Source organism: Penicillium soppii (genome assembly GCF_028829465.1).
Source record: "Penicillium soppii strain IBT 18220 chromosome Unknown utg000002l, whole genome shotgun sequence".
NCBI lineage: Eukaryota > Fungi > Ascomycota > Eurotiomycetes > Eurotiales > Aspergillaceae > Penicillium > Penicillium soppii.
Window position 1 is genome coordinate 1,402,418 of NW_026643232.1, and position 26,928 is coordinate 1,429,345.

Below are 26,928 nucleotides of genomic sequence, written 5' to 3' on the forward strand. Positions count from 1 at the left end.
GAGGAGTGCGGAGGGAGGACTTTATATCCCTTTATTCGGGCTGTAACCTCATGCAGAGTGGGAAAGTGCATATCGAGAGTCTCCAAATTATGTGTCAAAGTATCAAATCAAGTCCCACGCGGAAGCCCCAGATCAACTCTATTTCAGTGGGTTTGTTGATTTCTCGAGTCGCCAATTGGTCCGTTCAATGGCGTGATCGCCCGGTCGTGTTGTGTCAAGATGGCATTTACCCCTTTCAGTCAAGTCGATGGTATCACCGTATGCAATGTACACATTTGTTGGACCCTTATTTCCGAATATTGAGCTCCTGGAATAATTGCTGGAGTGTCAGTTTCCCACACCGATCTCCAACAACCATAGGTGTCTCCTCGCTGTACGTACTCGGTCGATCGGTCGGGGTTTCGATAATACGTAGGCTGTCTTTCTCGATGAGGATAGGGACGGGATCGGTTCGAGGGCAGGGCTGATTCTTATCGCGAGACTTGATTTTCTTTAGCGTCTTCTTAATGGCGTCACGCTTTGGCTCCGGGTGAAGCTTCGGGATTCGAGATGAGCCCAAGCCATTGACTCTGTGGAGCTCGCAGATTCTAGAACGAAGGGGGGAAGTAATGTCTTTTCTAACAAGTGACTTGGTCATTGTAAGATGTGGGGATTGCGAAGCGAAAGTGGATCGATCGATCATATTGCCTCGGGCGGTGGATCTCCCTCCATATATAATCTACAACGTCGAACAGTAAGTACCTTGCCATCCTTCAACACTCCTTACACAGTTAACAATGTTCAAACATATTTTCCAGATATAATAATAGATAGAATCAAGGTGGGGACTAATATGAGAGCAAAATTAAACAAAATTAGAAAGAAGGCACTCTGGCCTGGAATCGAACGGGGTGGCCCTCGGCCTCCTGGGCAGGCTCGTCGGAGCTTATGTATACCTTTCATTTCCTATGGACTCCTGTGGACCCCAAAGTCAAAAAACCACCAGAACTTCCTTGGAGTGTTGGAATATCTACTCCTTTTGCATGAGTTAGTCCGTGTTACAAGTGTTGCGGGTTCATCAGACGCAGGAGGGGGAGCGCGTTAGAAGTTAGCGATGTACTGAATGAGTCTAACTTCGCGGCTGCCTGGACATCTTGTTGGGCATGTCAGGTGACATCCAACATTGGGATAGTCTCCCATGGAGTAGATAGATAGATAGATATCTCTCGCTCTCTCTCTCTCTCTCTCCTTCTCTCCTCCGTCCGCAATACAATATTCATATCTTCATATTCCATTGCCCTTGTATGATCTCCACGACATCTTCTTAAGTAGATCCTCTCATTTTCTGTGAAGTTTTATGTAGTTAATTGTCTCCTACCTGTACAATTGTTTTCGTAATCAGTTATAAAGTAATATTCGAAATCAGATTTACCTCTACATTCTTTGACTTTCATTCCCGAACCCTAGCTTGAAATACGCTAGTCTGACTTTAGCCATTTCACAGTAGTCGCTGTCAGTCTGTATTGTATTTACTGGTAACTATAGAGATGAGTCATTGTTGCAATATTTACCATATTTCTCTTGGAATTTGATAAAAATTTTCAAGCAAAGAGACCAAACAAAGGGAAGAAACCCGAACAAGGTGCTAAGATCATTGCAGTGATATCCGAAATCGGAGATACACTAGTAAGAGTAGAGAGTCATAGCTGATTTCGAAAACCATGTTCCGAAGCGCATTGTACCTGTTCTCACCTCTTCGGTTCCCAGACACAGAAATAGGTAATATGATAACATATCTTTGGGTTCCGTGGTAATTGGTCCGAACTATTTGCAAACAAGTCAATCAGACCAGGGGAGATGTGGCCAGCGTTCTACCTTTGCTTCCAACTTCCGTCAGACAAGCCACGATGAACAGCGCGGAATCCCTATATCAAAGTTGTGTCCTTGATATCCCACCAACTGACGGAGACGTGATCAATGACTTCGGCTTTAATCGAACCCCATCACCTATCGATAGGGCTTGCCTCTTTGGACTCTACAAAGGTCTGGTCTTCGGCGGACTCACTCCTGAGGACATCCATAAGTTACGAGTCGGAGGCTCTCTGGTCCCCGATATTATAAATGTCTTATACGAATTACCCAAGGAATGTCGAACAAAAGACATCCCTTGGCTTTTGAACCAAGCCTATACTCTGGAAAGGCTATCGTTGCAGGAGATTAAGATACCATCAACACAAAAGGGAACTGGCGGGAATGAATCCTTCGTGTATTGGGCCTCTGCATGCTTTTTTTCTTCTCTGCGTGTTCTTATATGCTTTTGGTTCTAACGATCATGATCTACCTATGAAACAAGAATGAACCGACTCGTGGGTTCTCCATTTGGCGAGACTTTGCACATCAATTTGCAAGACATGTTATCCAGACTGGGTAGTTACACAACCTTTGTCAGAATGAGTACCAGAGTTGCAGTTTGAGAAACCATATACGCCATGTGGGGCACTGAGGTAGATGTAGAGTGTCTGGCTCTTTAATATATCTCGAATTAAATACAGCTTTAAGAGGAGGAGGGAAGTCTCGGAGCTATATTATTAGCCTAAAGAGTAGTGGCGCTTGGGGGGTAATAGCTTATATAAAGGAAGAATCCTATCACTAGGGGGCAAAGGGAACGGTAGAGTAGCATCAAGTGTATAGCAGTCTCTTGTGAATTACATACAGCTAGGTTCCGCCCGCGTCTTGTAAAATCCAATTTCTATTCTAGGAAGCGGGGAATGGACCGGAATACTATATCTAGATTGGCGTGTTTCAAATCAAAATTCGGGTGTCAAGTTCTAGGAGTGTGGCGGTAAATCTGATTTCGAATACAGTACAATCTGACGCTAGAATATCTTCTTGTTGGAACAAGCGCTTACAACTTTTCATTCATGACTCGCTTATCAACCCCTGCTTAGAGCTGGAATGTAGAGTCCTGTGGTTGGCAGATATTAGGCTCGAGGAGGCCCTCTTGTATCTGGAAAACCACCCTAAGTTTTCACTTCTTCCACCCCCAATTTCACTTGCTCAGTGTTTTGTTCCAATATTATAAGTTTTTTTTTCGTGAATTGCAAAATCAATCGCTCGAACCGAACTATTTCACTTACTTGGCTATGCCTATTTTGAATCATTTACCCGGGGACCTCATCGCCGGAGGCAGTAAGATTCTCCAAGCGGGGTTGGAGGGCGGAAAGCTCGCCGTTGCTTATGGAAAGCCTGCCCTCGAAAAGTCCGTGGACGTGACCGTCCAGGTTAGTATACAGCTCCTTACTCATAGAGAGTTTCTCTATGCTAAGATTTAATAGGTAGCAGGATGGAGCACTCAGAACCCTGTTCTAGCTGCATGTGTGGTCGTGGGCGCTAGCGGTGCTGTGGTTTTCGCTGCTCCTGGTCTCGCAACGACCCCGATTTTATCGAGTGTTGGATTCACAACAGGCGGAATTCACGCAGGTATGGACAAAGTCACAGGAATCAACATATTGAATCTCGTTTCCCGCGCGCCGAAGCTCGAATAACCTTTCATGTCTAGGTTCAGCAGCAGCAGCCGCTCACGGTATGATCGGAAATATCGCAACGGGGAGCGCGATGGCCATAGGACAGAGCGCTGGTGCAGGAGGAAGTGGCCTTGTGATTGTCAACGGAGCTGCACAATTGGGGGGAGCTGCGATGACTGTGGGAAGTGTTGGTCTAGCGTGGATCAAAGCCAAACTATGAACATACCCTATATAACGTAAGACCGGTATTCAAGCTACTCGCATGGGGCCATTCGTTTGTTTTCAGTCGGGTAGTCTCTTTATATTGAAACTGGGTTTGGGCGCGTATGGGAACATTTACTTCCCAATCAGAAAGTACAAAGCCTAGTGGCTCTCTATGATATAATCAGATTAACCCTAGAGTATGATGTCATATGTCATGTCTCATCATGTAGAGAAACAGCTCTAGTATATATATTCCGCTATATATGGACAATTACAAGCATAGAACCTAGAGAAAAGCCAGTTTTTCTTCTAAGTGAAATAGGAGATCAACTCTGACTCTGTGACATCCCAGATCCTGACTTTTATGACTTCTTTCATGGCAGACTAAATTCAAATATCAAAGCATTTGTGTCTATTTGACCAATTTTCATTGACCAAATGAGACCTCGAGTCAAACTGTATCCATTCCAGGCTAGACCCTTAAGCATACAATTTTTTCTCTTAGCTATGCAAACCGTTAACATTCCCCTCAGCCTGCGCACCAGCACTCCTCATCTCAAACCGGACCACACCACTATGAACTCCCTGCCGCAGCGCATCCAAGCTCTTAACACCAATATCCTGAAGCGAGTGCTGCACCGCAGCAATAAGATAAGGCAAAAACTTAGTAACAGACCCCCGATCAACAACAGATCCAGCAACATCCTGCGCAACCTTCACCTTGTCATTCTCAGAAAAATACCGCGACGCCCCGGCAATGCTTCCAGTCTTCTTATCCTCCATCACGGCAATACTGCCAATACCTCGGTACGCCTTCACCAACTGTCCATCCTTACTGACCAAAAACTCCCCAGGAGACTCGGTCATACCAGCAAGCAATCCCCCCATCATAACATCCGACGCACCAAGCGCCAGCCCCTTCACAATATGCCCGAGATTCTGCCCCCCCCCCCCCCCCCCTCCCGCCATCAGCGATACACAGAAAACCGAACCGCGACGCAAACGATCACATGCTTCGCATGGCTGCAGCCTGCGGCCGCCCAACTGCCATCACTTCTTGCGTGATGCATGCGCTGCCGCTGCCCATCCCGATCCGCAGTCCGTCTGCGCCAGCCACGATCAGTGCGGCGGCTTGCTCGCGCGTCACGATATTTCCCGCTATCACGTCTACCCGTGGGAACTGATGCTTGATGTATTTGATCATGTCGATCTGGTACATGCTGTTGCCTTGGCTGCTGTCCACGACGACGATGTCGAGCCCTGCGTCGATGAGATGTTGCAGGCGCTGCTTGTCGGCTTCGTGGGTGCTCACGGCTGCGGCGCAGAGGAGTTGCCTGGACTCTAGCTTTGAGGCTAGGGGATAGTGAATGATTTTCATTAAGTCGCTTCGGGACAGCAATGAGATAAGGTGTCCGTTTTTGTCCACTATTGAAAGCTCTTCTTTCTTTGATCTGCGCAGGATATTGTTAGCTTCTGCGAGGGTGGTTCCTGCGGGTGCAGTGCTGAATCTGTTGACATGATTGCTGTCACTAGGTCGTTGGGGTGGCTGTGGAACTGGATGTCTCTGCTGGTGACTATTTCGAGGAGCTTGGAATGGAGGGTTCCATGTTATGTATATGCGTCGAGGCAACAGCCAGCACAACTGCAAATGAAATTCCAAAGATATGCGGAATCAACTTACCATCACAGGGAATCCTCCAAATCCCCACTTGAATTTCAACTTCTTTGCATCTTCGACCGTCGCAGTGGGGGACAACACAGCTGGATTGAGAATGAATCCATTTTCATACCGCTTAACTTTGCGCACCATCTCAGCTTGATCTTCTGGCGAGCAATTCTTGTGGATAACCCCCAGTCCACCCAGTAGAGACATATGGATAGCCATATTGTGTTCGGTCACCGTGTCCATTGGTGAAGATAGGAGTGGGGCCTTCAAGGCAAACCGCCTGGTGATTTCGATGTCCAGATTAACATCCGATGCTAGAAAGGCTATTTCAAGGGCTAGTAACAGGAAGAGAGGTAACGCTGTAATGAGATTCTTACTGATCGAGCCAGGCAATATCAGAAAGTCATTGTAAGTCAAAACTCCATGCTTCTCTAATTCAAGCAACGAATCAATATGAAGACCATCCGCAGATGGATACTCCTTGAGTAAGTCGAGGGGTATAATCTTCGATTTTGACCATTTTGGGAATGATGTTGAGACGATATGGGATGGGAATGAGTAATCCTTGAATTCCACATTGAAGGGGTCGCTGGATGGGAGATATAAAAGGGAGATATAAATGGGATGCTCTCACGGCCACCAAAATACTAGATACATCCAAGTTCTACGCTATGATGATGTGGGTTTCTACTATGACACAAACAAGAAAAGAAGAGCGATTTTCATAGATCTAGAGCTGACCTCGAGAAGTTGATTGGTCGAGAGAGCGCGTATACACAACCAGGTCCGTGCTCCCGGCTCCATTTGCTTTCAGGGTTCTTAATTGATGCGGTCAACGCTTGGTCAATCCGGTTGATAGATACATGGACATCAAAGACGTCGGCCACCTCCATCTGGATCACCAATATAGAGTTCCTCAAGCTCCGACGAGAAAAGCGACGGTGAAAGAGAACAAATAGACGATGAACGGCTCCGTGCGGATATCCGCAGGGCCAACTCGCCAAGAGAATCAATGAACCACTTCCGGACTCAGCCTCTCTCAGCTCCTACGGTTTCCAAAGAACAGTCACCGAAAGGTCAAGAAAAGGAGGCCCTGGGTTTAAAGCCATGATGACCGCGACCATGAACCTTGAAAACACTAGCCTCGCCATAAACACACTCGTTATGGCTTCATTCTCACCGATCAGGAATTTGTCGCAATTCGACGCCTGGACAGAAACGAAAACCTGAAGCTCTCTGTTTTCATTCTATGGACTGCGAATGGTACATCTGGAAAAACCTGCTCTGACCCTTCTTCTTGGATTGTGATATCTGAGCTTACTCGCGGCTCAAGAGGATTGTTATCTTGATAGAGTGGGCTTAGGGTATCTCTTAGGCCATTTTTATCAACTTTTGCTTCTGATGCCTATATCAAAGTTTTCACTAATTAAAGCAATTCAGAAGCTCGAGTGAGGGTCAACTGAAGGGAATCCGAAGCTGGAAGGACAGATTGCTTAGAAATTCCAAGCAGTATATGAGGCTAGATTAAGTCATTTGATCCTGGCGTCTATATACTTGGTATGTGTGCAATTCATTCATGTAATTGTTAAACGCCATTTCAAGCTTGTTTGAGGCGCTAGCTAAGTGTCTTTCGCAATCTAGTAGCAAATCTCAACAATGGAGCCGACATCTAGTATGAAGATAGCATACAACACCACACCATATGCCATTGGCTCTCACCATCACCACCGGTTCATCTAAGAGGAAGTAGCCTGAGCTCCAGCAAGTGCACTAACAGGAGTAGCACCAGGGTAGAACGAGGTCGGAATAGCAGGAATAGGAATAGGCGATTTAGTACCGAACGCAGTCGCCAAATCAGAAGCCATCGTAGCAGCAGAGTATCCAGACGGCGCAGACTTAACAGTCTGAGTAGTCGTGTACGCAGAATAATCATCTCCATCCTTCAAACACGCACCGGAGCCGTACGCACTCTCACAGCTGTACCACTGGGAAGAACCCGACTCGGTCCACATGGCGAAGTCCTCGATCGTCACGTCCGTGCAGGGCGCGCCATCTGCACACTTCACTCTGATGGGACCGCGCTGGGCGCCGTTGGCTTCCGTTCCCTTCCAGTTCTTGACCGTGATGTTCGTGAGTTGCACGCCGTCGCCGGACACTTTGCTCATGCTGCTCCAGGCGCCGTCGATGTCGAGGGAGTAGGCGTTGCCGTGGCCTGCGGGAAAGAATTTCTTAGAATTCATCCTTTATAATGATTTTTAGTTAGTGCTTACCGATGAAGTTCTCAAGAAGGAGATTCTCGACGTTGCCACTGCCTCCGTTGCTCTTGACCATGTACATCTGGTTGGACTTCCAGGTGTAGACGTTGCGGTAGGTGATGTCACTGATGTCGACGTCGGTGCTCAAGGATCCCATGGCACAGCCGCCACTCCAGTTGCAGTAGATGTTCTCGACGAGAATGTTCTTGGCAGGACTCTGTGATTATGTTAGTGACTGTTTGAGAATAGTAGCTCAATATCATACCTTGACAGTAACACACTCATCCTTGTTGGTGACCTCGACCTATTTGCAGTTAGCACGACATTCCCGACTACAGATGAGAGAACTCACGTCGTGAATCCAGATGTTAGTGGACCAAACATCAATTCCATCCAGACCACCCTTATCACCACCCCGAATAGCAAGATTGTAAACCTCACCATTTTCGCAGGTATCCAGAGAGAAGTGGAAAGCGGGCGCATCGACCAGAGCAATATCATGGACCGAAAAATCAGTCACATCATACAGCCGGAGGATTCGCGCTCCATTGGTCGATCCCTTCTTATGGTACTCATACCCATATCCCTGGATCGCACCCTTGGAAGTAGAGCTGAAAAGCTCGAAGTCCTTGGTATGCTTAACCATAATCATATTTCCACCATCAGTACCAGTCCGATAGAGAATACCGTCCAACTGAATGGCGCAGCTACTACCACCTGACAAAGTCACCCAGGATTTAAAAGCGTAATCACCAGACGGGATGTAGACAACACCGCCGTTCTTGCAATCCGCCCAGGCGGAAGTAATGGCTGCGCCAATATCGGTCGACTTGTCCGCCTTAGCGCCGTAGTCCAGTACATTACAGATTTTGTTGCTGGACTTGGTGGCGAGGGAGGTTGTTGGACCGACTGAGCCGCTCAGGTAGGCGTTTGCGAGCAATGGCGCCAGGCCGATTGCGATCACTGAAGAAAAGTACATGTTGAAAAGAATGAATTATACAAAAAAAGAAAGACAGCAAGAAAGGAACGAATGAATGTTTGAAGAAAATCCAATGCAAATAGGCTTCGAACTGACTATATAGAACCCCTGAGTGAACTACCCTGCACTATATCCAAAACATCCTTACAGTGTGGGCTATCATTCCAAACCCCTAGCCAAGCTGTGCTGGCGTCTGTCGTGGAGCTTGGCATCCTCGAAACGAGCCATGGACAAACAGCGAACTGTTTAGCATACCTGGTGGGGTCTACATTAAGCCCAGCCGGATAGGCGGGTGAGGATCGTATGAAAACGTGCGGTTGAAGCTGAGGTGGAGCTTATTTCGGCTGTGGGAGTTATTGCAGGGCAGCAATGCCGGTAGAACGTTTTGCGTTGAGTGATCGGCGCTGAAACGTATGCTCTTAATTAAAAGTGGGCGCTAACGGTCATTCTCAAACACTCTCTTTCCTTTTTGTGTTTAGCATCAATGGAATTTTCATCGCTTAAACACACAGAAGCAACCCCTGGCCCTAATTCATCTATACAATCTATACACTAGGATTGTTAGAAGAACATAATCCGTACAGATGTATAAGATTGCTCCGATGGTGCCTTGGGCGCGAGATAGTGACGCCAACTACAAAGCTCGGTAATGTTGTATTTCCAAACTTTATGGACTGCTTAGCCCTGTTCTTCGCGTCGCCTCAAACCATGCCATGCTCCGACTGCGCGGACTCATATTCAAAGATCGACAATTAGCTCGCTTTTCAGGGGGAGCATTCGTTCACCGTGGAAAATCATTGACAGTCATCGGCAATTACAACTGCCTAGACCAACCTACGTCGGGACACCAACTTGCTACGGCTACACAGATTAAGCGAGCACATCGATCATCTTGCCACAACAGCAAACTACGACTTCAATCCAAAAATTTCAAGCATCTGAATTGTCCTATATAAGATTGCAAGCAAAACCTAGCTTCCAAGTCTACCTAGGTAAACAGAAAGTTTGGCAGTCCAAGCGCAGAAGTCCTCCCGTTATAGAAGAATTCCGTTCCCAGATCTGCCAGCTATGTCGCAGCTTCTTTCCGAGTCAATCCAATTCCGGCAACGTATAGAAGCTTAGACCATGAGTCTCTCGACCTTGTTCTTCATCTGGCGGATCTGAGCGGTCAGGTCACTGGCCTCGTTGGTGGTGATGCAGCAAGCAACGACGGGGCGGGAAACACCGTTGGCACGGCCAAGAGCGATCTTGCTGGGGACAAAGACGTAAGGAACCTGGTTTGACGTTAGTTTCGTTGTGGGATCGTGATTTGTGGCAGATTTGACTCACGTTCTTGTCCTCAGCGAGGAGAGGCAGGTGGAGGACGATGGCCACTGCGAAATTGTTAGAATCGAGTTGTGGAAAGGTTGTAGCTCATTAACTCACAGGGGGAGGTATCGGCGGCCATGATGATCAGCTCACAGGTACCACGGTTGACGGACTTGGTGGCCTCGTTGGCGCCCTTCTTGGTCTGTCTGTAGTGGGTGGCCTGCTGCACAAGGTCGAGGAGCTCGGTGCTGAGGGCCTCATCGGCGAGGGGGAAAGCCGCGGAAGTGTCGTCGGACATTGTTGCGAGTATTATTGGAAATTGAAGAACTAGGTTTCGGTTGCAGTAGGGAATTCAAACACCAGATCTTGAAAAGAAATGGCTCACTCGAGGATCACGGCCGTGTAGTATAACGGAAAAAAGGAGGATAAAAAGGTTGTTGGAGATGAAGTTCGTGATGCCTGGGCCCGCAACCAGAGATTTATTGTTTCACCGCCTAGAAAACTGTTTGAAGATTTCTGCTGCCAGACACTCACCGCCTTTTCGTAATTGACCAATCACGATAAATTGCTTATAGTTGGTGCCTTGTTGCCAGTTTTACCAGGCAACAATTTCGAAAGTGTTAGAAAGTTTTTCCAATTGATGCAGGAGTTTAGCAGGAGTTCTTAAATTGATGATGATTGTCGCTAAAATGCCATGGGGTTTCAACCCCTCTTTCTATATTCATGAAAACATATGCACCGGAGCGCCAATATCGCAGGAAATGCAAAATTTAGTCAGAGCCATTGACAGTGGCACTGGCAAGTCTGGAGCGTGCGCGCAGCGCAGGACCAAACTTGAACAAGATGAAAGGAATAAAAGTTAACAAAGTTGCGACAAGAGCCAGCAGCAGTCCAGCATACTGGCTGCCCAAGTTGTGGAAGAACTGGGAGGCGAACAAGGGAGACACGGCACCGAGGGTGTTACGCATGAACCCTTGTCCGGCAATGGCGGAAGAAGAGTGATCACCATAGCAGTCGGCAGTGTAACTGTAGCATGACTCGAAGATAAAGAAGATACCGATGGCGATCAGGGCAAGTCCGATCACCGGGCCGATCCAAGGGAGTCCCTTGTACTGGGTGAAGCTATAGATGAAAAGACCAATAGGCAGCCAGACAGCACCGCAAAGAGCACCGTACAGACGAGCTTCTGGTGACACCTCCACGTTCGGGTCCTTGGTAAGGGACTTGTACTTGCGGATTTGCAGGAAGTTCAGGGCGAAACCGATGGTGGTACCGAGGCAGAGGGAGATGTAGGGTAATCCGGAGACACCCTCGCTCCATCCGCGCTTCTCCTGGAAAGTGATGGGGATGACTGAGAGGAAGAGGAAGGTCAGGAACCAGGCGAAGGAAATCCACAGGCCGAAGGCGAACACTACGGGCTCGGTGAAGAGCATCTTCACGGCCTTGACGGAGGAGTTGTGGAGCATGTGCTTGATGCCCGGGGCTTCGATATCGTTGTGGGTCACGAAACGATCATCGCCGGTGGCCTGGCGGATCAGCTTGGCGCGCTTACCGAGGCAAACACTGCCGCGGGTCTCGGGGAGACAGATGAAGATGACAATACCCAGGGGAATGTTTGCAAGACCCTGGATACCCTCGAGCCAGCGCCAGCCAAGGGCCTGGTCGATGAAACCGGCGTAGATGGGGGCACCGACTGTACCGAGAATGGCAATGAAGGAGAAGCAGGCCATGGGGATGGCACGGTGCTCGGGTGTGTACATATCACCGAAAGTACCACCGACAAGAATAGTGCCAACACAACCAAACAGACCAAGCAGGGCACGACAGACGAGAATGGTGGCGATGTTCTTGCCCAGGGCAAGGCCGATGAACATCAAACAGAAACAGATGTAGGCACCGACGTAGATGACACGGCGACCTGCCAATTCACAGAACGGAGCGAGGAAAAGAGGAGCCAAAGCGCAGGTGAAGTTGAAGGCGAACAGACCAATCTGACCAACCTCAGTTGATGTTCCAAGCTCGGCAACCATCTTCGTGATGCCAGAGCTGTATGCTGTTGTGGCGAGACCAATGAACAATGTCATCAGACAAAGCTGGGTAGCAATGAATGCCTTTCTGCCGGAACTCCAGTTGAATGGGTTCTCCTTGTCTCCTTCCACAAATTCGAGCACAATGAAGTGGCCAGCATCGTTTTGTTGAGGTTTCGTAACGGTAAGAGGAAGGTCCACGTCGACTTCTTGTAGTAGGCTGCTGTCATATTCTTGGGATTGTTCATCGGAAAGTGCATCGCGGAATTTTCCACCGACGATGAGACCCTTCTTGGTGCGCTCTCGGTATGTTGGAATACTGTCGGATGAAGGGATATTCTCGTTGTGAGAAGCCGAGACCGGCTGGGGGTTTTTATTGGCCTTCATGTTATAAACAATATACAAATATGAGGAGGATGAAGAAGGATGGAATAAGACAGACTCTGGTTTATATGCGAGGAGCCGGGTCTACATATATTATTTTTTCACCAGTTTAGCCCTTGCCGAGTATCCGTACGTCATGCTCCGGACTCTCCAGAGTCTGATGAGAACTGGGGGCTGCGGGACTATACGGAGAGTGGGGAGAGGCACTCCAAGGTACATAATGATCGATTACTTTTCGAGAACAGTGCCCGAGAAAAGATCTTTCGATCAATCAGTGAGTTGGAGTACAGAAAAAGTGGATAGGGAGAGCCATACAATTCGTCTCGTGCCTGAACGTTGTTTTACGCCTTCCTATAGAAGTAATCAATTCCAAGAAAATATCACGACCCCTTCATTGCTCTAACTCTGCTTGTTATTCCCGTAGTTTCTTAGTTCAGACTCGTCCTGCACGATATGGGGTTGCTCAGGCCCCCGTAGAGAATTCTCACACCAAGTAGTATGTGGAGCATGAGAAATTGAAACGAATTGTTTTCAGGAACAACAACGCCACGAATGAACCAAAGGATACATTTTTCGGAGGATATCCGCAGACAAGATTTGCACTGAGGTATTTCCGACGAGGGCCCGAGGATCTTCCCGAGCCGACTCGTCATGATTGGTCGGTGGGTCCACTGTCGAACTACAGAGTCGGCATGCCGTATTGCACTCGGCTTTTCAGATTTGAAGGGAACCGAGACAAGAAGATTGTGAAATATATAGCAGATGACAAGAAGTAGTGAACCATTCAATCGCACAAGATCACCTGCTGAAAGAGCTCGTTGGTGAAGTGTAAGCCCATGCACAACGGAGAAATAGACTTTCCATCGGCCCACTCGGCCAGCAGAGCATCCCTTGCAAAGTAACCGGTGAGAAACCGAGTGCAGCAGAAACCCCGAGATTCACCCCGAAGTTGATCCCGACGCTATGATTCGTTGGCTGATCTTCGGCGCTCCATATCAACATGAACGATCACTTCCAATAATATCTTGTCCCTGGATCGGTATTTTGAACGTCCTTTTTCGACCTTCCCAACAGTGCTATATCCCACGTCGTGTTGTTTGGGATCCCCGACAGTTACTGATCTAGTGCAGTCCACTAGACATTCTCCTCCACTGTTAGCTGCCGATGTGTGTGCCCATGGGGAGGGAGTATTCCAGGCTCATATCTATCGACCAATAAGAATATGCACGTTACTGGCTGTGTGTTTATTGGCCTTGTGAGCTGCTCGGCCGACCCAGTTATATTATCGGCGTTCATTCTCTTTTTGATATTATCAACGTGTCTTGCCCCCAGTCTAGTCTCGTGAGATGTCCCAACATTTCCCCCGGCTTGTCCCGTTCTTGCATGATCACACGGTCAAGCCGGCTTTTTGTTTTCCCCATATATGATGCGCTTGAGGCATTTAATGCCTGGTAATATGTCATTTTATGCAAGCAGCACAATTGCCAACGAGTCATCATTCTCGCCACCCAGTACCAAAATCTGCTTCTTGCACAGTGCAATTGTAGATCTGACGTTTCGCAATTGTGGATATACACACGAAAAGAGCATCCCACGTCTAAAATACCGCAGTCAACTGCCAAAATAAACAAACCCTAACTCTGTTTACTCTGGTTCTGGTTCTGTCTCTTACCTTTCTCTACCAAGTCTCCATTGATGAACGTCGGTACAGTGAGCTCGTCCCCACTTTCACCCAACACCCATTGATGGACTCAATTTATTTTCGCGACCAGTCCACAAGTCCCGCACCATTGAGCACGTAGTATGAAATGTCTTTTTGGTGATCAAGTTTACTGGTGCTTCCAGTCTATCCACTACGAGCCCTTGTCGAGGCTTTGACACATGTTGTAGTCCTGGTAGCGCGTAGACAACGTTTGAAATTTCTGTTAAGATCGCCCGCCGCATTTCGGGAAGACTGAATAAGAACCCATTGTCAGCGTCATTCAGAGCACATAGTGGATTACAGCATGCATTCACCGCTAGCTTTTCGAGTTTGATTTGGAACACCTCGGTGTAGCTGTAGGCTGTGGGGTATAGCCATGGGGACAGGGAAAGGTTTTCTTGGTTGTCATTATTCAAGTACGGAACCAATCCAAGCGATGTCGCTGCAAAACCGGGGTGCTTTGTATCGAAGGAGATGCGAAGCGCGATGCCATGTGAGATGACACTGTTGATATATTCCAGGCGCTCGGGGGGACGGGGGAAAGAGGCGCATGTTGACCTCGTCGATGTCGATCATCCTACAGCTTTTGGGAGAAAAAGGACTGTGGATCACGGGGTGAGTCGGTGCCGCAACTTTTGAAGCGCAGACACTGTCTGCGTTCCTTTCACAGCTACAATGAGATTCCCAATGGTGCTCGTTTCTGCAGAGGTATTGCTGGTTTGTTCTGCACTCCAGTGCCAGTGTCCACCCTGAAGACCCTCCAGGTCTTATCCCTTGTAATTGACCTTCCGGCCCTCTCTCGTCTCAAGCGAGATCTGGACTCCATTGTTGCGACATGAGTTGACGAGGGATGGACGGCGGCAGAGCAGGGCCACGGACGGGGGATGTGGAATTTCGGATATTGAATGCGCAGTAAATGTGCCAATTGACCTAGGAAGTGAGCTCGGGGTCTTTTACCAGACTCATTGGCACAATTGGTCAATGGGCATGTAGATACCGACATGGTGCAATGTACAATGAATGTATCAAGAGCTTGTGTTCGATAAGGCGTCCTTACGTGTCAACTTTGATGCCAAGTTTACCATGATTGGCCAATGTGATCCCGATGACTGCCACTCCCAGCAGGACTACTTTGAGGTGGTCAAGGTCGCCGGCCAAAAAGACGCCTGGGCTCACAAATACTTGGTTGGCGTGGATGGTAATGCTTTCAGCGGTCGGTTTTACGTGTTTTTCCTCTGCACCAGCTTTATATACAAGATTTCTCACTTCCGCGAGAAGCACGAGGTGGATCAAGCCTTGGCTGCATTATGTGCCGCTCGGCTTGAATGGCAACGGATACACGGAGACCATGCGCTATCTCCAAAATTCACCAAGAAGAAGAAGGCAAGAAGACGGCCTATCCGATTGCAACTTCAGGCCAGCAGTAGGAACCAAAAGTGTTGCGGAATAACGACTTGGAAGTTTGGTTCTTCCATTTACTTCTGGATTAAATTTGCCTCGACCCTATTTCTCTATTTTTACTTTTGCTAACTATCAAATTCATAGATACAGACATTTCGTGGATGACAATCGCGAACAATTAGGCTTCTTCCTTTGAACCCCCTCGGCCATCTTATGAACACTGCATATGTATATACCCTAATTTTTCTATCTTTCCCGACGACATTGTGGTCTCTTTTACCTTGCCCCTTTTTTTAGTTTCCACCCCCTATATCTGCGTTGCTACGCATTCGCCTTTCCCAGTCTGTGTCAATACCCTTCCCATGTTGCTCGATGGTGGGCTGAATTTGGTGCCGCGTTGATACCATCCCTCTAGCTGCATATGAAAAATGGGATTGGCATTCTTTTGGACTCTCGCTATATCCCATGCTGTACTAGAAAGTGAATTCTATCTCTAGAAGATTGGTTTCAAACGGACTCAACTCGAAATTTCAGATTTGGTATAATCAAATTATAGAGCATTCATAGTTGTATTAGACCATTTCATATAGGAAACTTACTTAGGAATTACTACTTTTACCCTAATTTGAACAAAAGAAAACACAGAGAGCCATACATGTCCTGAACCCCGAAGATCAAAAGAACGAACCAAAAGGCAAAAAAAAGGTATCACTTGCGAGAATTGTCAATCAAAAGCCGAACTCCCTCCGGCCAGCCGGAGGCCTCCGCCATATCCAGAACCGTCTGGCCCGTCTCATCCTTTCTCTCAAGATCAACAGAACCACCCTTCTCAATCAACAGGCGCAACAACTTCAGATCCCGATCTTCAATAGCCTGCATGATAGCATTCCAATCACGATAACATTTATTCGGATCAGCACCTTTCTCAAGGAGTAATTCAATCATGGAAAAATCCCCATCATCGCACCGGCGTATCGCCTTAACAAGAGGAAGATGTTCGCCAGGAGCATTTGGATCAGCATGACCCTCACCGAGAAGAAAACGAACAATATCCGCATGTCGTTCACGCAGCGCCGTTGTCAACGGAGAAAACACACCACCATTCTTCCACTCTATATTCGCGCCGGCTTCTAGGAGGAGTTTGACGTTCTCGAGATGATTCGCCTGAACCGCTTTCTCCATGACACCCTTGTGCGCACCTAAATCTTTGATTCTCGGCAAGAGCAGCCGTAATAGGGCTGACGACTGAACGGCCATGTATATGGGCCAGTCTTGGCCGCGGATGTTCGGATCCGCGCCGTGCGCTAGCAGCCATTCTAGGACTTCGGGTCGGTTATCGCGGATCGCTGTTGTTACGGCTGTGTGGCCCTGCGCATTGCGGTCATTTGGGTTGGCGCCGCCTTCTTCGATAAGCCAGCGCATGGCGGCTGAATTGTTGAGTTGGACCGCGCATTCGACTATGCCTGGGGGATTGCGCAGATCAGCGCCTGCTGCTATCAGCTCTGGGAGGAATCTGAGGCGGTTATGAGTGATGCATTTCCATGCTGGGTACTCTGATGCCATTAGATTTGGATCGGCGCCGTGACTGAGGAGGAGGGTGATTATATCTGGGCGATCGTCGCGGATGGCGGAGCATAGCGGGGTGTAGATTCCGTCCTTTTTGGAATTGGGGTCTATGCCAGCTTCGAGTAAAACGCGGACTGCGTCGATGTTGTTGACGCTTGTAGCCTGCTCCATGATCCCTGGGGCTTTGCGAACGTCGGCGCCGCGGGCGAGAAGGATGCGTAGACAGGCTGGACGATGCACAGCGGGCCAGAGGGCATGTTCGGGACCCGGTAGATTTGGGTTTGCGTGGTGATCTAGTAGGATTGTCACGGTTGCTGGTAGATCGTCATGCACAGCTTCGCAGAGCGCTGTCTTGCCGTGATTGTCTTTGCGATCGGGATCGCAGCCGGCTTCAAGCAGGATTTCAATTAGTTGTTCCGGGGCATGCTTGCGGATTAGATCAATTAATAATGTTGTTCCGCTGGGCGTTTCTTCATTTGGATTTCCACCATGAGAGAGCATGAACCGTGCGAGCTTGATGTTTCTTTTATTGATGCACAAGTTCAGAGGTGATTCTAGCTTCTCGTCCGCGCGATAGTTTGAATCAGCACCATGTTCCAGCAAAAACATGGCTCCGTCCACGAATCCCTGTTCCACAGCCAGGAGGAGGGGTGTCTTTCCCTGTGGATTGGCAATATTGGGATTGGCTTCGAAGGCTAGTAATAACCGCAGGCTTTCCATATCACGTTGGTTCACGGCCTCGTGGAGTGGATAGAAGTCGCCCTCCTTATCTGGCGACACCCCACTATTCAAGAGTTGCTCAATTGATGTGAGATCGCGCTCCCTCATTGCAGAAGACAGATTATTCCGAATGGTCGATGTACTTCCACCCGTCCTTTTGCTGGATAACCGGGGCGGCAGGGTATCTGATTCACCCTCATATTGTATACTGACCTCCGCGACGGAAGCTGGAGCGCTTGTCTTAGCCGGTCGATATGGCATCGATCGTTGTTCGTGAGGAGCAATTGTTTGAGGTTCGCGTTCGGGTTGAGAGCTCAGGAACTGATTGAGAGAGAGAATGGAGGATACATCGTCTCCGTAACTGCCGCGCTTCTGTCGGGGAGAAGTCCCTTGGCTAATTTCTTCAGGCTGGAACTCCTTAGGTGCTCCCCGCAGGAACGACACGTCTTTTGAGGGCACAGATGGCGTAGAACCATCGGACTCAAGCGATTCACTTCGTAGAGATGATCCATCAATATGCGCAACTTTGTTTATGCCCATGATCGAGCGGCCTTTCGAGATACGGTCCAGCGCAGCGGCCAGACTAGCGTACCCAATGCCCACCGATTCCTCCGGCTGTACCTCTCTCAGTGACCAATGGAATGCCATGCCACTGATCTGGAGGGTTTCATTTGTCTTCTTCAAGGACTCGTGGATGCGCTTCAGCTCGTAAGCTGGGCGATGCCACCCTCGCTGGAGTTTCCCCAGTGTTCCGCGATGTTCATATTGGACGAGTTTCAATATGACTTTGTCCAACTGTTGAAATTCACGATATGCGACAACGAATTTCTTTTCCACTTCGTCGATGATGATGTCTGGCAAGGCTCGGTTCGCGGCGGTCAATTCAGTCACTCCAGTCTCAATGGCCCACAGAGTGCGACAGGTGTCAAGGAAAGTGTGCGACAGTTCGCGAAAGCCATCTGGTAACTGCTGGGTGATGGTGAGATAGTTCAGCATGTGCACCGAAATTTGGTTGCCGAGTTGGGTGGCCGAAGCCGAAATGGTGCGAATTGCATCCTCCGCCTGCGAAGGCATAGCGATGGCAATAGACGAAAGAAGTGCTATTGAGGCAGGGCAAGTGGGATTAAGATGTAGAGGAGAAGAGATAAATCTAGCAGGATCACACTACTGCTTGAATGTGAAACATTGGGGTCTAGAACGGTGGGTCTGAGGCCAATCAATGTACTTCTCGATGATAGGACTGCTGGCCTTGACCTAGTCAAAACAACAAAACGTGTCATCTACAATTGTTCCCAGACCATATAATCAAGTAGACAGATGAGATATATGAATAGAATGATCGACTTATGAGCCCTAAATAGAAGTCATTTGGCAACTTTTTCAAAAGAGAAGCTGAAATTTGTGATTGTAGTGAACGTTCGCAAGTCGGTAGGAATGATCGATTTCGGGACCACGAAATGCCCCACTTCAAAGTTTAAGATCTCTTTGAAACCCCCCGGGGCGCAGTAAATCCTCCTAAGAGCACGTAATTTCTCCGTTAGTGCCTAGCCTCGGCAGATGGGGTGATTGGTTGGAGCCTTTTAGGGAGCCTCTCTGTGTTAGTTTTACTGGATCCTCCCAGAATCCTGTCGGCTGATTTGCCATGACCCATGTGAGCTCGAATAATCGGTTTTGTGGGAGACCTAATCTGATATCTGCATATAGGATGTACGGAGTACCCATTCAATCGATCAAGGTTTATGGCCTAGACAGAACCCCATTGTCTTGGGTCGATTAGACGGGTCTGATTGGATTGGCTATCAGGGACTATACTATACCACTTGAGTTAGCCAAGGCTTCCCAGCTCCCGAATCTTGAACTTAGAGACTTGAAATTCAGTTTTTCGCCCTGAAACATTTCAGACTCGCAGATTTGCAGATAGCAGTGCTGGTAGAAAGAGGACAAGATACTCTGTACAAAACACAGAATACATTCGAGCATAAGTCAATTGAGAACAGAGAACCATCGATCCACCGCCATGTGGCGTGGGGCGAATGATGGAAATGCTCTGAACTTACAGAGCCAATTCGGCCAATTCGGCCAATCCGATACCATAGTGAGTGTCTTGGCAATCTGAAACATCATTCCTATTCCCGAATCGACGATCGGCAGAATTGATATGACTTTGTTCTTCCTATCGACCAGTTCGGAGAGAAAAACCCGCCTTTAGTTCTCGCGCGGCTCCACTGTAACATCGAAAGGCTCGAAGCGGGCAGGGGTGAGATGGGGGCGAAACAAGGGTCCAAAACACAGGCACGTGTCTTCATCTGTTAGAGAAGATGCTCCAGAATTTTCAAGTTACAGACACGCGCTTCAATCCAAACTAGATACTCTCTCAAACTTACTCAAAACAGCACAAGCACCTCCCAAGTCCTATGGAGAACGCGCTAATCCAAAGTGGAGAAAGGAAAGACATCGAACCAACTATATAAGTCAATATGGGTCCATGGTGCGGTCCTAAATACTTTGTAAAAAGACCATAGACTAGATAGTCCAGTCCCAGTCAATGCCGAGGTATAGTTCTGCATACATACAAGAACTCAGGGGCTTGCTTCTTAGTAAGCTCCTTTTCTATGGATCCTCTCTGAATTGGGCACTAGTGGTAATCTACCACTGACAATTAATATTTGTAACTTCTGGCTGTGCTTTTTTCCATTCGCATGAGGTCTAGTTCAATTGTTGCATTTGGCTGCGGTGTTGATGTAACAAAGCGGAAAGCAATGTATGTATGCTTATGTAGTGTAGTATATCGGTTCCGAGAGATGTAGTATGCACTAGTACTAGAATTAACCAATGAGGCCATTTCACAATACTTGAGATGTGTCTTTCTACATATAAAATTCTGATAGCAAATTAAAGGGGCTCCCATATGCTGATTCAGCATCTGATGCCTTGGAAATCAGGAAGCAGTGGGTGTTGAGTGAAACAAACTGCGCTAGTAAGATTCCTCTCCAATTTTACCGACCGTAATACGCCACCGATCTTGCAGATCCGCAACGTGTTCTCTTGAATGAGGGTGAGCCTGCAGGATATGAGATTCAAGGGATTTCTTTGATCGAATGCTTTTTGCGCTCCAATCACGACAATCCTCGGTCTTCAAGTGGACGGGCCTATATCCCCTGTTCAACTCTACTCAGGCTAGCAACATGTAGGGCTCCGAAAGGAACAAAGGAATGCGAACATGAATATATGAATTTTTTATTCGCATTCATATTATTCATAATGTGAGATTTCTCCGCATCAATACTTTGTCTGGTACAGCGGTTATCTGTGATGAAACCTGGATTAGTTGAGAATCGGTTGAAAGTCCAGCAAGATTTTTCACTTACTGAGGCCTCATAAACTGTGCTAGACGCATGGATAAAACACAAAATAACGGCGACCCTCATTTGTGCTCAAATTACCTTCATTCATAACATTTGGTAGCAAAACACAGGAGTCTATTTGTTTGGGTCCTCCTCCTAAGTCTTGTGAACAGCAATTTGGTTGAAATACGAGATCTTCATTCCGCTGTTTTGTATCCAGTCAATTTTATGCGTGGCCTCCCGTGCAGTTCACGTCACTTCCTTATTCAAAGTACCAATTTACGCCGAAGACAAGACATTGTTTCAAAGGCAACATATCCTGGAAAAGACCAATTAATGCTGTACATAGGCAGCCATCTTCCTATCTAATGCATGTTTATGGTCGATCGGCAGACCATCTGGTGGGGCAGCCTTGGTGATAATCATCCCCGGTGATTCATTTGATACTTAATATCGGTCACAAAGTACGATAGAGCCCAGCTTTACATTTGCTTCCGCGTATTAGATCTCTCTAGGCTTCGTATCATACAAACTCATAGGAATGATTCTCTTGGTGCGCGTGACATATAGTGTCATCAGCGCGCATATAACCATGCTACCAAGCATGCCATCTAGAATTCGAGTTGAGATCTCGTTTTGCACGAGATATTTTCTTCCATCGTGGAAGTTTTCTGTATAGATAGGTGCTTCCATGGTGGCGGGTTCAACAAAGTATGTCGCATTAAAAGGATCATTGAAAGATTCCCTTGCGCCGGTGTTGATTGATTGGGCCATGAGAACTCCCCAAACCGTGTTGACGCGATCGGCCAGTACATCAGGGTCGAAAACATCACTTAACTGGACACCGTTAACGCCCTTCGTAATCGTTTCTAGGAAGGCATTACTGTAACTAGGGTCGGGTCTCAAGAGGAGACTTGATACCTCCGCAAATAAGAGAGAGGAATTGCCATATGTCGCGAACGGTGTGCGAGTAGAGCACTCGACTACCCGAGGAGGGGTGTCGGGGTCGATCAATAGCGAAGGAATTTGGAGTTCTGTATCGATATCTACCTCTTCGATGGTGGCGTCGCAGTATATGTAATGATAAATGGTGGAAGTGCGATTCTGACTCTTTTTGGCGTATAGTATAGCATGTGTGGGATCATTTGGAGGTGGAGCGCCTATAATTCTGGTCGGAAATCTAAGAAAACAGTCTTTGTCTGTTGCGGTGGCATCGGCATACACTTCCCCGAAGAGGCAACTGGAGTCAGACCCACACCACAGCCCTTGACTTTCTCTTTGGGTGCAGCTACCGTTAGTCGGATCTGGCGCACAAGTGAGGCGACTACGCAGAGCGGGAATCCGCACATCAATGATTCCCGTGTCTGGTAGCAAGTGGTCACTGCTAGTTAGCGCGACTTGCGGGAAGGCCAGGTTGTTATGTGTCCATTGTGGATCAGAGAGGTTGATGTTGAGAATGAGACCAGCTGTGTGGTCGAAATCGAAATCTTGTGGCTCCTAGTGTCTCATCACGCGATCGGCAGAGGCAGGGTCCCCTAAGTTCCAACGGGTGATCTGCGTGAGATTCATAGAGGTGGGCCCCGAGGTCTTAGAAGCAAAGAGACCTGACACAATGATAGGGTTAATAGCCGCGAAAAGGAGTGAGATAGAGGCCGCAGTTAGCGCCCACTGTTTCTTTCGGAGTGTGTCAAACACGGCATAGGGGGCGATATTGCGGGGTTGGTTCTCGAAGATGCTTGTCTCTGGAGGAGCAAGGCCCTCGCGGAGGCGGGAATAGGGCTGTATAATGCGTGTGCTAAATTCGATAGATGTGAAAAGACATCGAACGATAAACATAATCTTGCCGGGATATATGCCTAGATATAGTGAATATAAGGTGATTTCCCATCAACCAGGGTAATCCCACGTCGACTAGTAGAGATACGATAGACGACTTCGAGGCCAATAATCACAGTGATAGAAAGAACGACCACAGCAATTCGAATGAACCAAGTGGATGCGAACGGTTGCTACCAAACTGGTGAACAGGGTTCACTAGGCTCGACAGGTTAGGGCGTACATTGATCCCGAGGAAGAAGCATAAAGGCTCCCTTTATATCACTTAGGGCACTATACTGTGTCTGGCCCGGCGTAGACTCCGCCATCTTTGCTTCTGGTTCGAACTGTGTTCCGCCAAAAGCGGCCATAAACTCCGGGCTTTGGGAAAGTATAGAAGCGACCCCTCCAATAGACCCTGTGTCTTGTGGGCACACAGTGACGGGAACAAAAAGCAAATAATATCGACGACAAGAGCAATCAACACGATCAATAGGACTACCATCAGCCAGAACGACATTTGACGCACAAATAGCCGGTCCTCAAATGATTGCTCTATTCCCTCTACATAATGCAAGTCGTCCTTCAGGAGCTTGTTTTTCGCCATCTGCTGCATCAGACATAAGAAAGAATCAGGGATAGAATCAATAGACAATACCATATCTGCCCAAAGCAGTTCCCGCCAAGTATCATTCGCTGCAAAGGTGTACTCAGACCCCACTGGTTGGTTAGATGATTGATCTATTCCCTTCGATGCCATTGAATATCCACCGAAACTGCGTCTTCCCCAGCCTCACGCCAGAGTCTCACAGGGCCCTGGTATGCAGTAAAGCGGGGCTTGCACGCAACAACATGGATTGGGTGCTAATACCAGTCCATGAAGTTTTGTCTGTTTTGGAGAAAACAGCAATTTATTATAGAATCACCGCGTCTTTCTATGACTCCTTTTTAATATCTTTGGTAAAATACTTCTAGGGCGCAGGGTATCCCTGCCCTTTTCCCGAGGCTGTCAACCCTCGACGCCGAGCACTACTGGCAGGAGTTCGCTCCACGCCCTACGCTTTGGACCCACAATTCCCGAACATGCGAGAGGTTTTGGTTTGCATAGCCTTCTTTGTATTTGTGAGGTCGAAACAATACCGATGGCAAGATTGGGGATCCAGATCTAACGTTCAATACTCAACTTGTTCTTTTCCGGCTGTGCACGAAAAGGAACAATTGAACCTTGGCTCACGGCAGATCTAGGACCCGCATCCACGCCCTAGGGTGTAAACCTTACTTTCAGCGCCACAGATCTGATGTTCGCCACAATATGAGATCATATCAAATTGATTAATTGTCCGGTTGGTTTGGTCCAAAAAATCTATTCAGGCTCAGCTTCGGTCCCTGGCACTGGCTGACAATGCAATCGCCGGAAAGCGGAGAGCCATTGGCCGTTATCTGCGACAGTTTGGTTCCAGCTATCCTCGCAGTCATACAGTAGTCGTCTAGACTCCTGTTGGAACATATCATCAGTAGGAACGATGCCCTTTTTCATCTGATCCTGGGCGTAGCGACTCAAGTGCATTGTCAAAACTTGGGTAAAGGAGCTGATCTCCGATTGCGATGAAAAGTTCTCTGGGAAAGCCTGGAGTGGCTGAGTCTCTGTTGGTCCATGTTTCATTCCCGCATTCGATGAGATCTGGAAAAAGTGGTCTCGGGTATTCGAGTCCGTTGCGGAAAATGGCACCATGCTCACTGATTCGGTCCCTATCAGATAGGGCGGTAAAGCATGTGTTACTTGGGCGGCGATAGAAGGTGGAAAGTCATGTTCACCGTGCCAGTCACTCATTGTTGACCCTTGTTTGTAATGAGTGGCGATGTGATCTGTTCGTTCATCCCAGCTGTTCAATTTCTGGCCGCATATTCCACAACGGGACGTGAAGGGGGGTATTTCCATTTTCCATTCATCAATCAAAGGCATAATTTCGAGATCGTGCACCAGTCGCAGATGTTGAACAAGATGATCCTTTCGACGGAACACGCGGGGCTCTGTCGAATCTCTGTGGCAACTCTGATGGTTGTGCGATTCAAGATGTTCGGCGTTTGGTTCAAGGGCGTGACAATAGGCACAGTGTGGCCTTCCAGTGGCCGTAGAAAAAGCCGACCCTCCAAATGGAGCGCATATCCATGCTTCGAGATTCAAATGTAATGATTTTTCATGTCGCGTCCAGTCGTACTTGCTTTTGAAGCGGTCGCAACAGAATGTGCAGCAAAATATGCGCCGCTCTTCTTTTCCATTTTTGTTTTGTCGCGGCTTTGTAACGCGTCCTCGAGATTTGCGAGAAAGCAATGTAGAAGAGTTTCTAGATGATCCCGAACCAGATCTCTCCGATTGTACCGAGTTTCGCGAAGATTTACTAGCACCGCTTTCGCCACTGGTAGACGAGGCAGCATTCTGGTAACCTCGGAATGCCTCGCCGGAGTGCCCAGAAACGTCACTACCTGATTTCTGGTAATCCGCGGGGCTGGACCCTTCACTAGACCTTACAGCATGTATGATGGCTGACATGGACGCTGGCTCATCTTCTGGTGGGGAATCCTGCCATCGCTGCATTGGGTCAGGAGTATCGTGAGTTCTGCGTCTTGGAGAAATAACAAGTGGAGGAGTTTGCTGTCCCAATCGTCTGGTTGAGTAGCGACTTCGCTGTCTAGGCAAACTTGAAAGATTATGTCTTATCCTCGATCTATTTCTGGATGACGAATTATTCCCTCCAGGGCTGGAAACCGCTGACTGGCCCGCGCTGGATAAAGCCGGTTGGCTGTCCAGCGGTTCTCGCAAGGGCCAAAAGCCACCGGAATCGAGGGGGCTATCAAACACTCCAAGCTGAGCACCAAACCTCGGCCCTCCATTGATTGAAACAATTGATGCCGCTGCGCCCATAGGGTCAGTGTTTGAAGATGAGTCATGTATGATTGAGCTATTCTGCTCAGGGGCAAACACCATGTCAGGAGCTGCCATGGATGAATCGAATGCATTAGTCTGAAACTCCGAAGGGAAATTATCGAGCCACTTCCACTCAGCATCCATGTTGACTGCCAATTTGAGTCAGGAAAGTACAATCCATACATGGATCAAGGCGATACCTACACTGGGTCCCCGTGTCCTCCAATGCATAGAGCGCGTCGGGCGACGTTGATTCGAGATCCCCCATTTGGCTGGTATTTTATTGAGTACCAGCCCTGATGTCACTTAGTATAATTTCTAGCTGTAAATCGAATGTGAACCCAGATCCAGATTAGTGCGCAGGCGAAATGGCGGCAAAGCTGATTATGTAACCACCTCGTATCGCTTCAAAATGAGGCGACTTTTCTCGTTGCGACGACTCCTCGATGATAGTATATCATAGATTCCTTAGAATGGTCTTTCCAGTGAGACTCTAGCCGTATGAATCCTTCTTTGTGTACGTGAAAATTGACAATATACAGAAACATTGCTTGCATCCATGTACTTGTCTGGGCAAACTTGATGAATATGTCTTAAAGCTCCTATCCTTCCATTCTCTACTAAAAAGAGTCAATCTAGATGTTTTAAACAGTGTGATTGAAAATGTGCGAATTTTGCCAGTATCTTTCGAGTTCATGGCATGGTTCAATATATAGGCGAGTTAGGTATTTAGCTACTATGTATATTTAGACAGTGCAAGCCTACCTTAGCAGTAATTATTCGAAGTATACTTACGTATGTAGCTGTATGTACCAGATTTTAGGCTGCGGATGCAAATTTCTTAATCGGTGCAAAGCAATTTTCGATATCACAACAATGTAGGTTTTCAAATTCCTTAAGATTGATATATAGTTCATAAGCTCTATCACAAGCTATCGACAAATTATTCTCAGACTTAGGAAACATTTTAGGTCGCTTTCTTTTCGGAGACCTGATCCCCGACCGGAAATGCCTTCCAATTCCGGCGGCTGAAGTCGCAGTAGAGAGATTGTTTAGCCGTGATAGGGAGATGTTAGGGGTACGTCGACGTTCTCTTAAAGGTGAGACAATACGGGAAATGAGATATAC

The 26,928-nt window shown here is 47.8% G+C and overlaps 13 protein-coding genes across 13 annotated transcripts; 3 read left to right on the forward strand and 10 right to left on the reverse strand.

Moving 5' to 3' along the window:
• Positions 1–286: 286 nt before the first annotated feature.
• On the reverse strand, positions 287–637 carry N7529_001874 (uncharacterized protein; the record flags this gene model as incomplete). The annotated part of the gene is made up of 1 exon (XM_057237405.1): positions 287–637. The coding sequence occupies one exon, from the start codon at positions 635–637 to the stop codon at positions 287–289; it is 351 nt and encodes a 116-aa protein (XP_057102092.1).
• A 2,485-nt stretch (positions 638–3,122) lies between these two features.
• Positions 3,123–3,723, forward strand: N7529_001875 (uncharacterized protein; the record flags this gene model as incomplete). The annotated part of the gene is made up of 3 exons (XM_057237406.1): positions 3,123–3,260; positions 3,315–3,459; positions 3,539–3,723. The coding sequence occupies 3 exons, from the start codon at positions 3,123–3,125 to the stop codon at positions 3,721–3,723; spliced, it is 468 nt and encodes a 155-aa protein (XP_057102093.1).
• Positions 3,724–4,208: 485 nt separating this feature from the next.
• N7529_001876 (uncharacterized protein) lies at positions 4,209–4,676 on the reverse strand (the record flags this gene model as incomplete). The annotated part of the gene is made up of 1 exon (XM_057237407.1): positions 4,209–4,676. One exon carries the CDS (start codon positions 4,674–4,676, stop codon positions 4,209–4,211), a length of 468 nt encoding a protein of 155 aa, XP_057102094.1.
• A 37-nt stretch (positions 4,677–4,713) lies between these two features.
• N7529_001877 (Aldolase-type TIM barrel) lies at positions 4,714–5,616 on the reverse strand (the record flags this gene model as incomplete). Its single annotated transcript, XM_057237408.1, has 2 exons — positions 4,714–5,253; positions 5,389–5,616. 2 exons carry the CDS (start codon positions 5,614–5,616, stop codon positions 4,714–4,716), a joined length of 768 nt encoding a protein of 255 aa, XP_057102095.1.
• Positions 5,617–7,109: 1,493 nt separating this feature from the next.
• On the reverse strand, positions 7,110–8,607 carry rhgB (putative extracellular rhamnogalacturonase; the record flags this gene model as incomplete). Its single annotated transcript, XM_057237409.1, has 4 exons — positions 7,110–7,585; positions 7,644–7,845; positions 7,894–7,932; positions 7,981–8,607. 4 exons carry the CDS (start codon positions 8,605–8,607, stop codon positions 7,110–7,112), a joined length of 1,344 nt encoding a protein of 447 aa, XP_057102096.1.
• Positions 8,608–9,725: 1,118 nt separating this feature from the next.
• N7529_001879 (uncharacterized protein) lies at positions 9,726–10,213 on the reverse strand (the record flags this gene model as incomplete). The annotated part of the gene is made up of 3 exons (XM_057237410.1): positions 9,726–9,881; positions 9,937–9,980; positions 10,033–10,213. The coding sequence occupies 3 exons, from the start codon at positions 10,211–10,213 to the stop codon at positions 9,726–9,728; spliced, it is 381 nt and encodes a 126-aa protein (XP_057102097.1).
• Positions 10,214–10,685: 472 nt separating this feature from the next.
• Positions 10,686–12,329, reverse strand: N7529_001880 (uncharacterized protein; the record flags this gene model as incomplete). The annotated part of the gene is made up of 1 exon (XM_057237411.1): positions 10,686–12,329. One exon carries the CDS (start codon positions 12,327–12,329, stop codon positions 10,686–10,688), a length of 1,644 nt encoding a protein of 547 aa, XP_057102098.1.
• A 2,264-nt stretch (positions 12,330–14,593) lies between these two features.
• Positions 14,594–14,867, forward strand: N7529_001881 (uncharacterized protein; the record flags this gene model as incomplete). Its single annotated transcript, XM_057237412.1, has 2 exons — positions 14,594–14,643; positions 14,699–14,867. The coding sequence occupies 2 exons, from the start codon at positions 14,594–14,596 to the stop codon at positions 14,865–14,867; spliced, it is 219 nt and encodes a 72-aa protein (XP_057102099.1).
• Positions 14,868–15,048: 181 nt separating this feature from the next.
• N7529_001882 (uncharacterized protein) lies at positions 15,049–15,611 on the forward strand (the record flags this gene model as incomplete). The annotated part of the gene is made up of 2 exons (XM_057237413.1): positions 15,049–15,451; positions 15,574–15,611. 2 exons carry the CDS (start codon positions 15,049–15,051, stop codon positions 15,609–15,611), a joined length of 441 nt encoding a protein of 146 aa, XP_057102100.1.
• Positions 15,612–16,137: 526 nt separating this feature from the next.
• Positions 16,138–18,789, reverse strand: N7529_001883 (uncharacterized protein; the record flags this gene model as incomplete). Its single annotated transcript, XM_057237414.1, has 1 exon — positions 16,138–18,789. One exon carries the CDS (start codon positions 18,787–18,789, stop codon positions 16,138–16,140), a length of 2,652 nt encoding a protein of 883 aa, XP_057102101.1.
• A 2,771-nt stretch (positions 18,790–21,560) lies between these two features.
• N7529_001884 (DUF3433 domain-containing protein) lies at positions 21,561–22,895 on the reverse strand (the record flags this gene model as incomplete). The annotated part of the gene is given in 2 exon segments (XM_057237415.1): positions 21,561–22,556; positions 22,572–22,895. The coding sequence occupies 2 exon segments, from the start codon at positions 22,893–22,895 to the stop codon at positions 21,561–21,563; spliced, it is 1,320 nt and encodes a 439-aa protein (XP_057102102.1).
• A 20-nt stretch (positions 22,896–22,915) lies between these two features.
• Positions 22,916–23,634, reverse strand: N7529_001885 (uncharacterized protein; the record flags this gene model as incomplete). The annotated part of the gene is made up of 2 exons (XM_057237416.1): positions 22,916–23,068; positions 23,170–23,634. The coding sequence occupies 2 exons, from the start codon at positions 23,632–23,634 to the stop codon at positions 22,916–22,918; spliced, it is 618 nt and encodes a 205-aa protein (XP_057102103.1).
• A 603-nt stretch (positions 23,635–24,237) lies between these two features.
• N7529_001886 (uncharacterized protein) lies at positions 24,238–25,944 on the reverse strand (the record flags this gene model as incomplete). The annotated part of the gene is made up of 1 exon (XM_057237417.1): positions 24,238–25,944. One exon carries the CDS (start codon positions 25,942–25,944, stop codon positions 24,238–24,240), a length of 1,707 nt encoding a protein of 568 aa, XP_057102104.1.
• Positions 25,945–26,928: the final 984 nt, after the last annotated feature.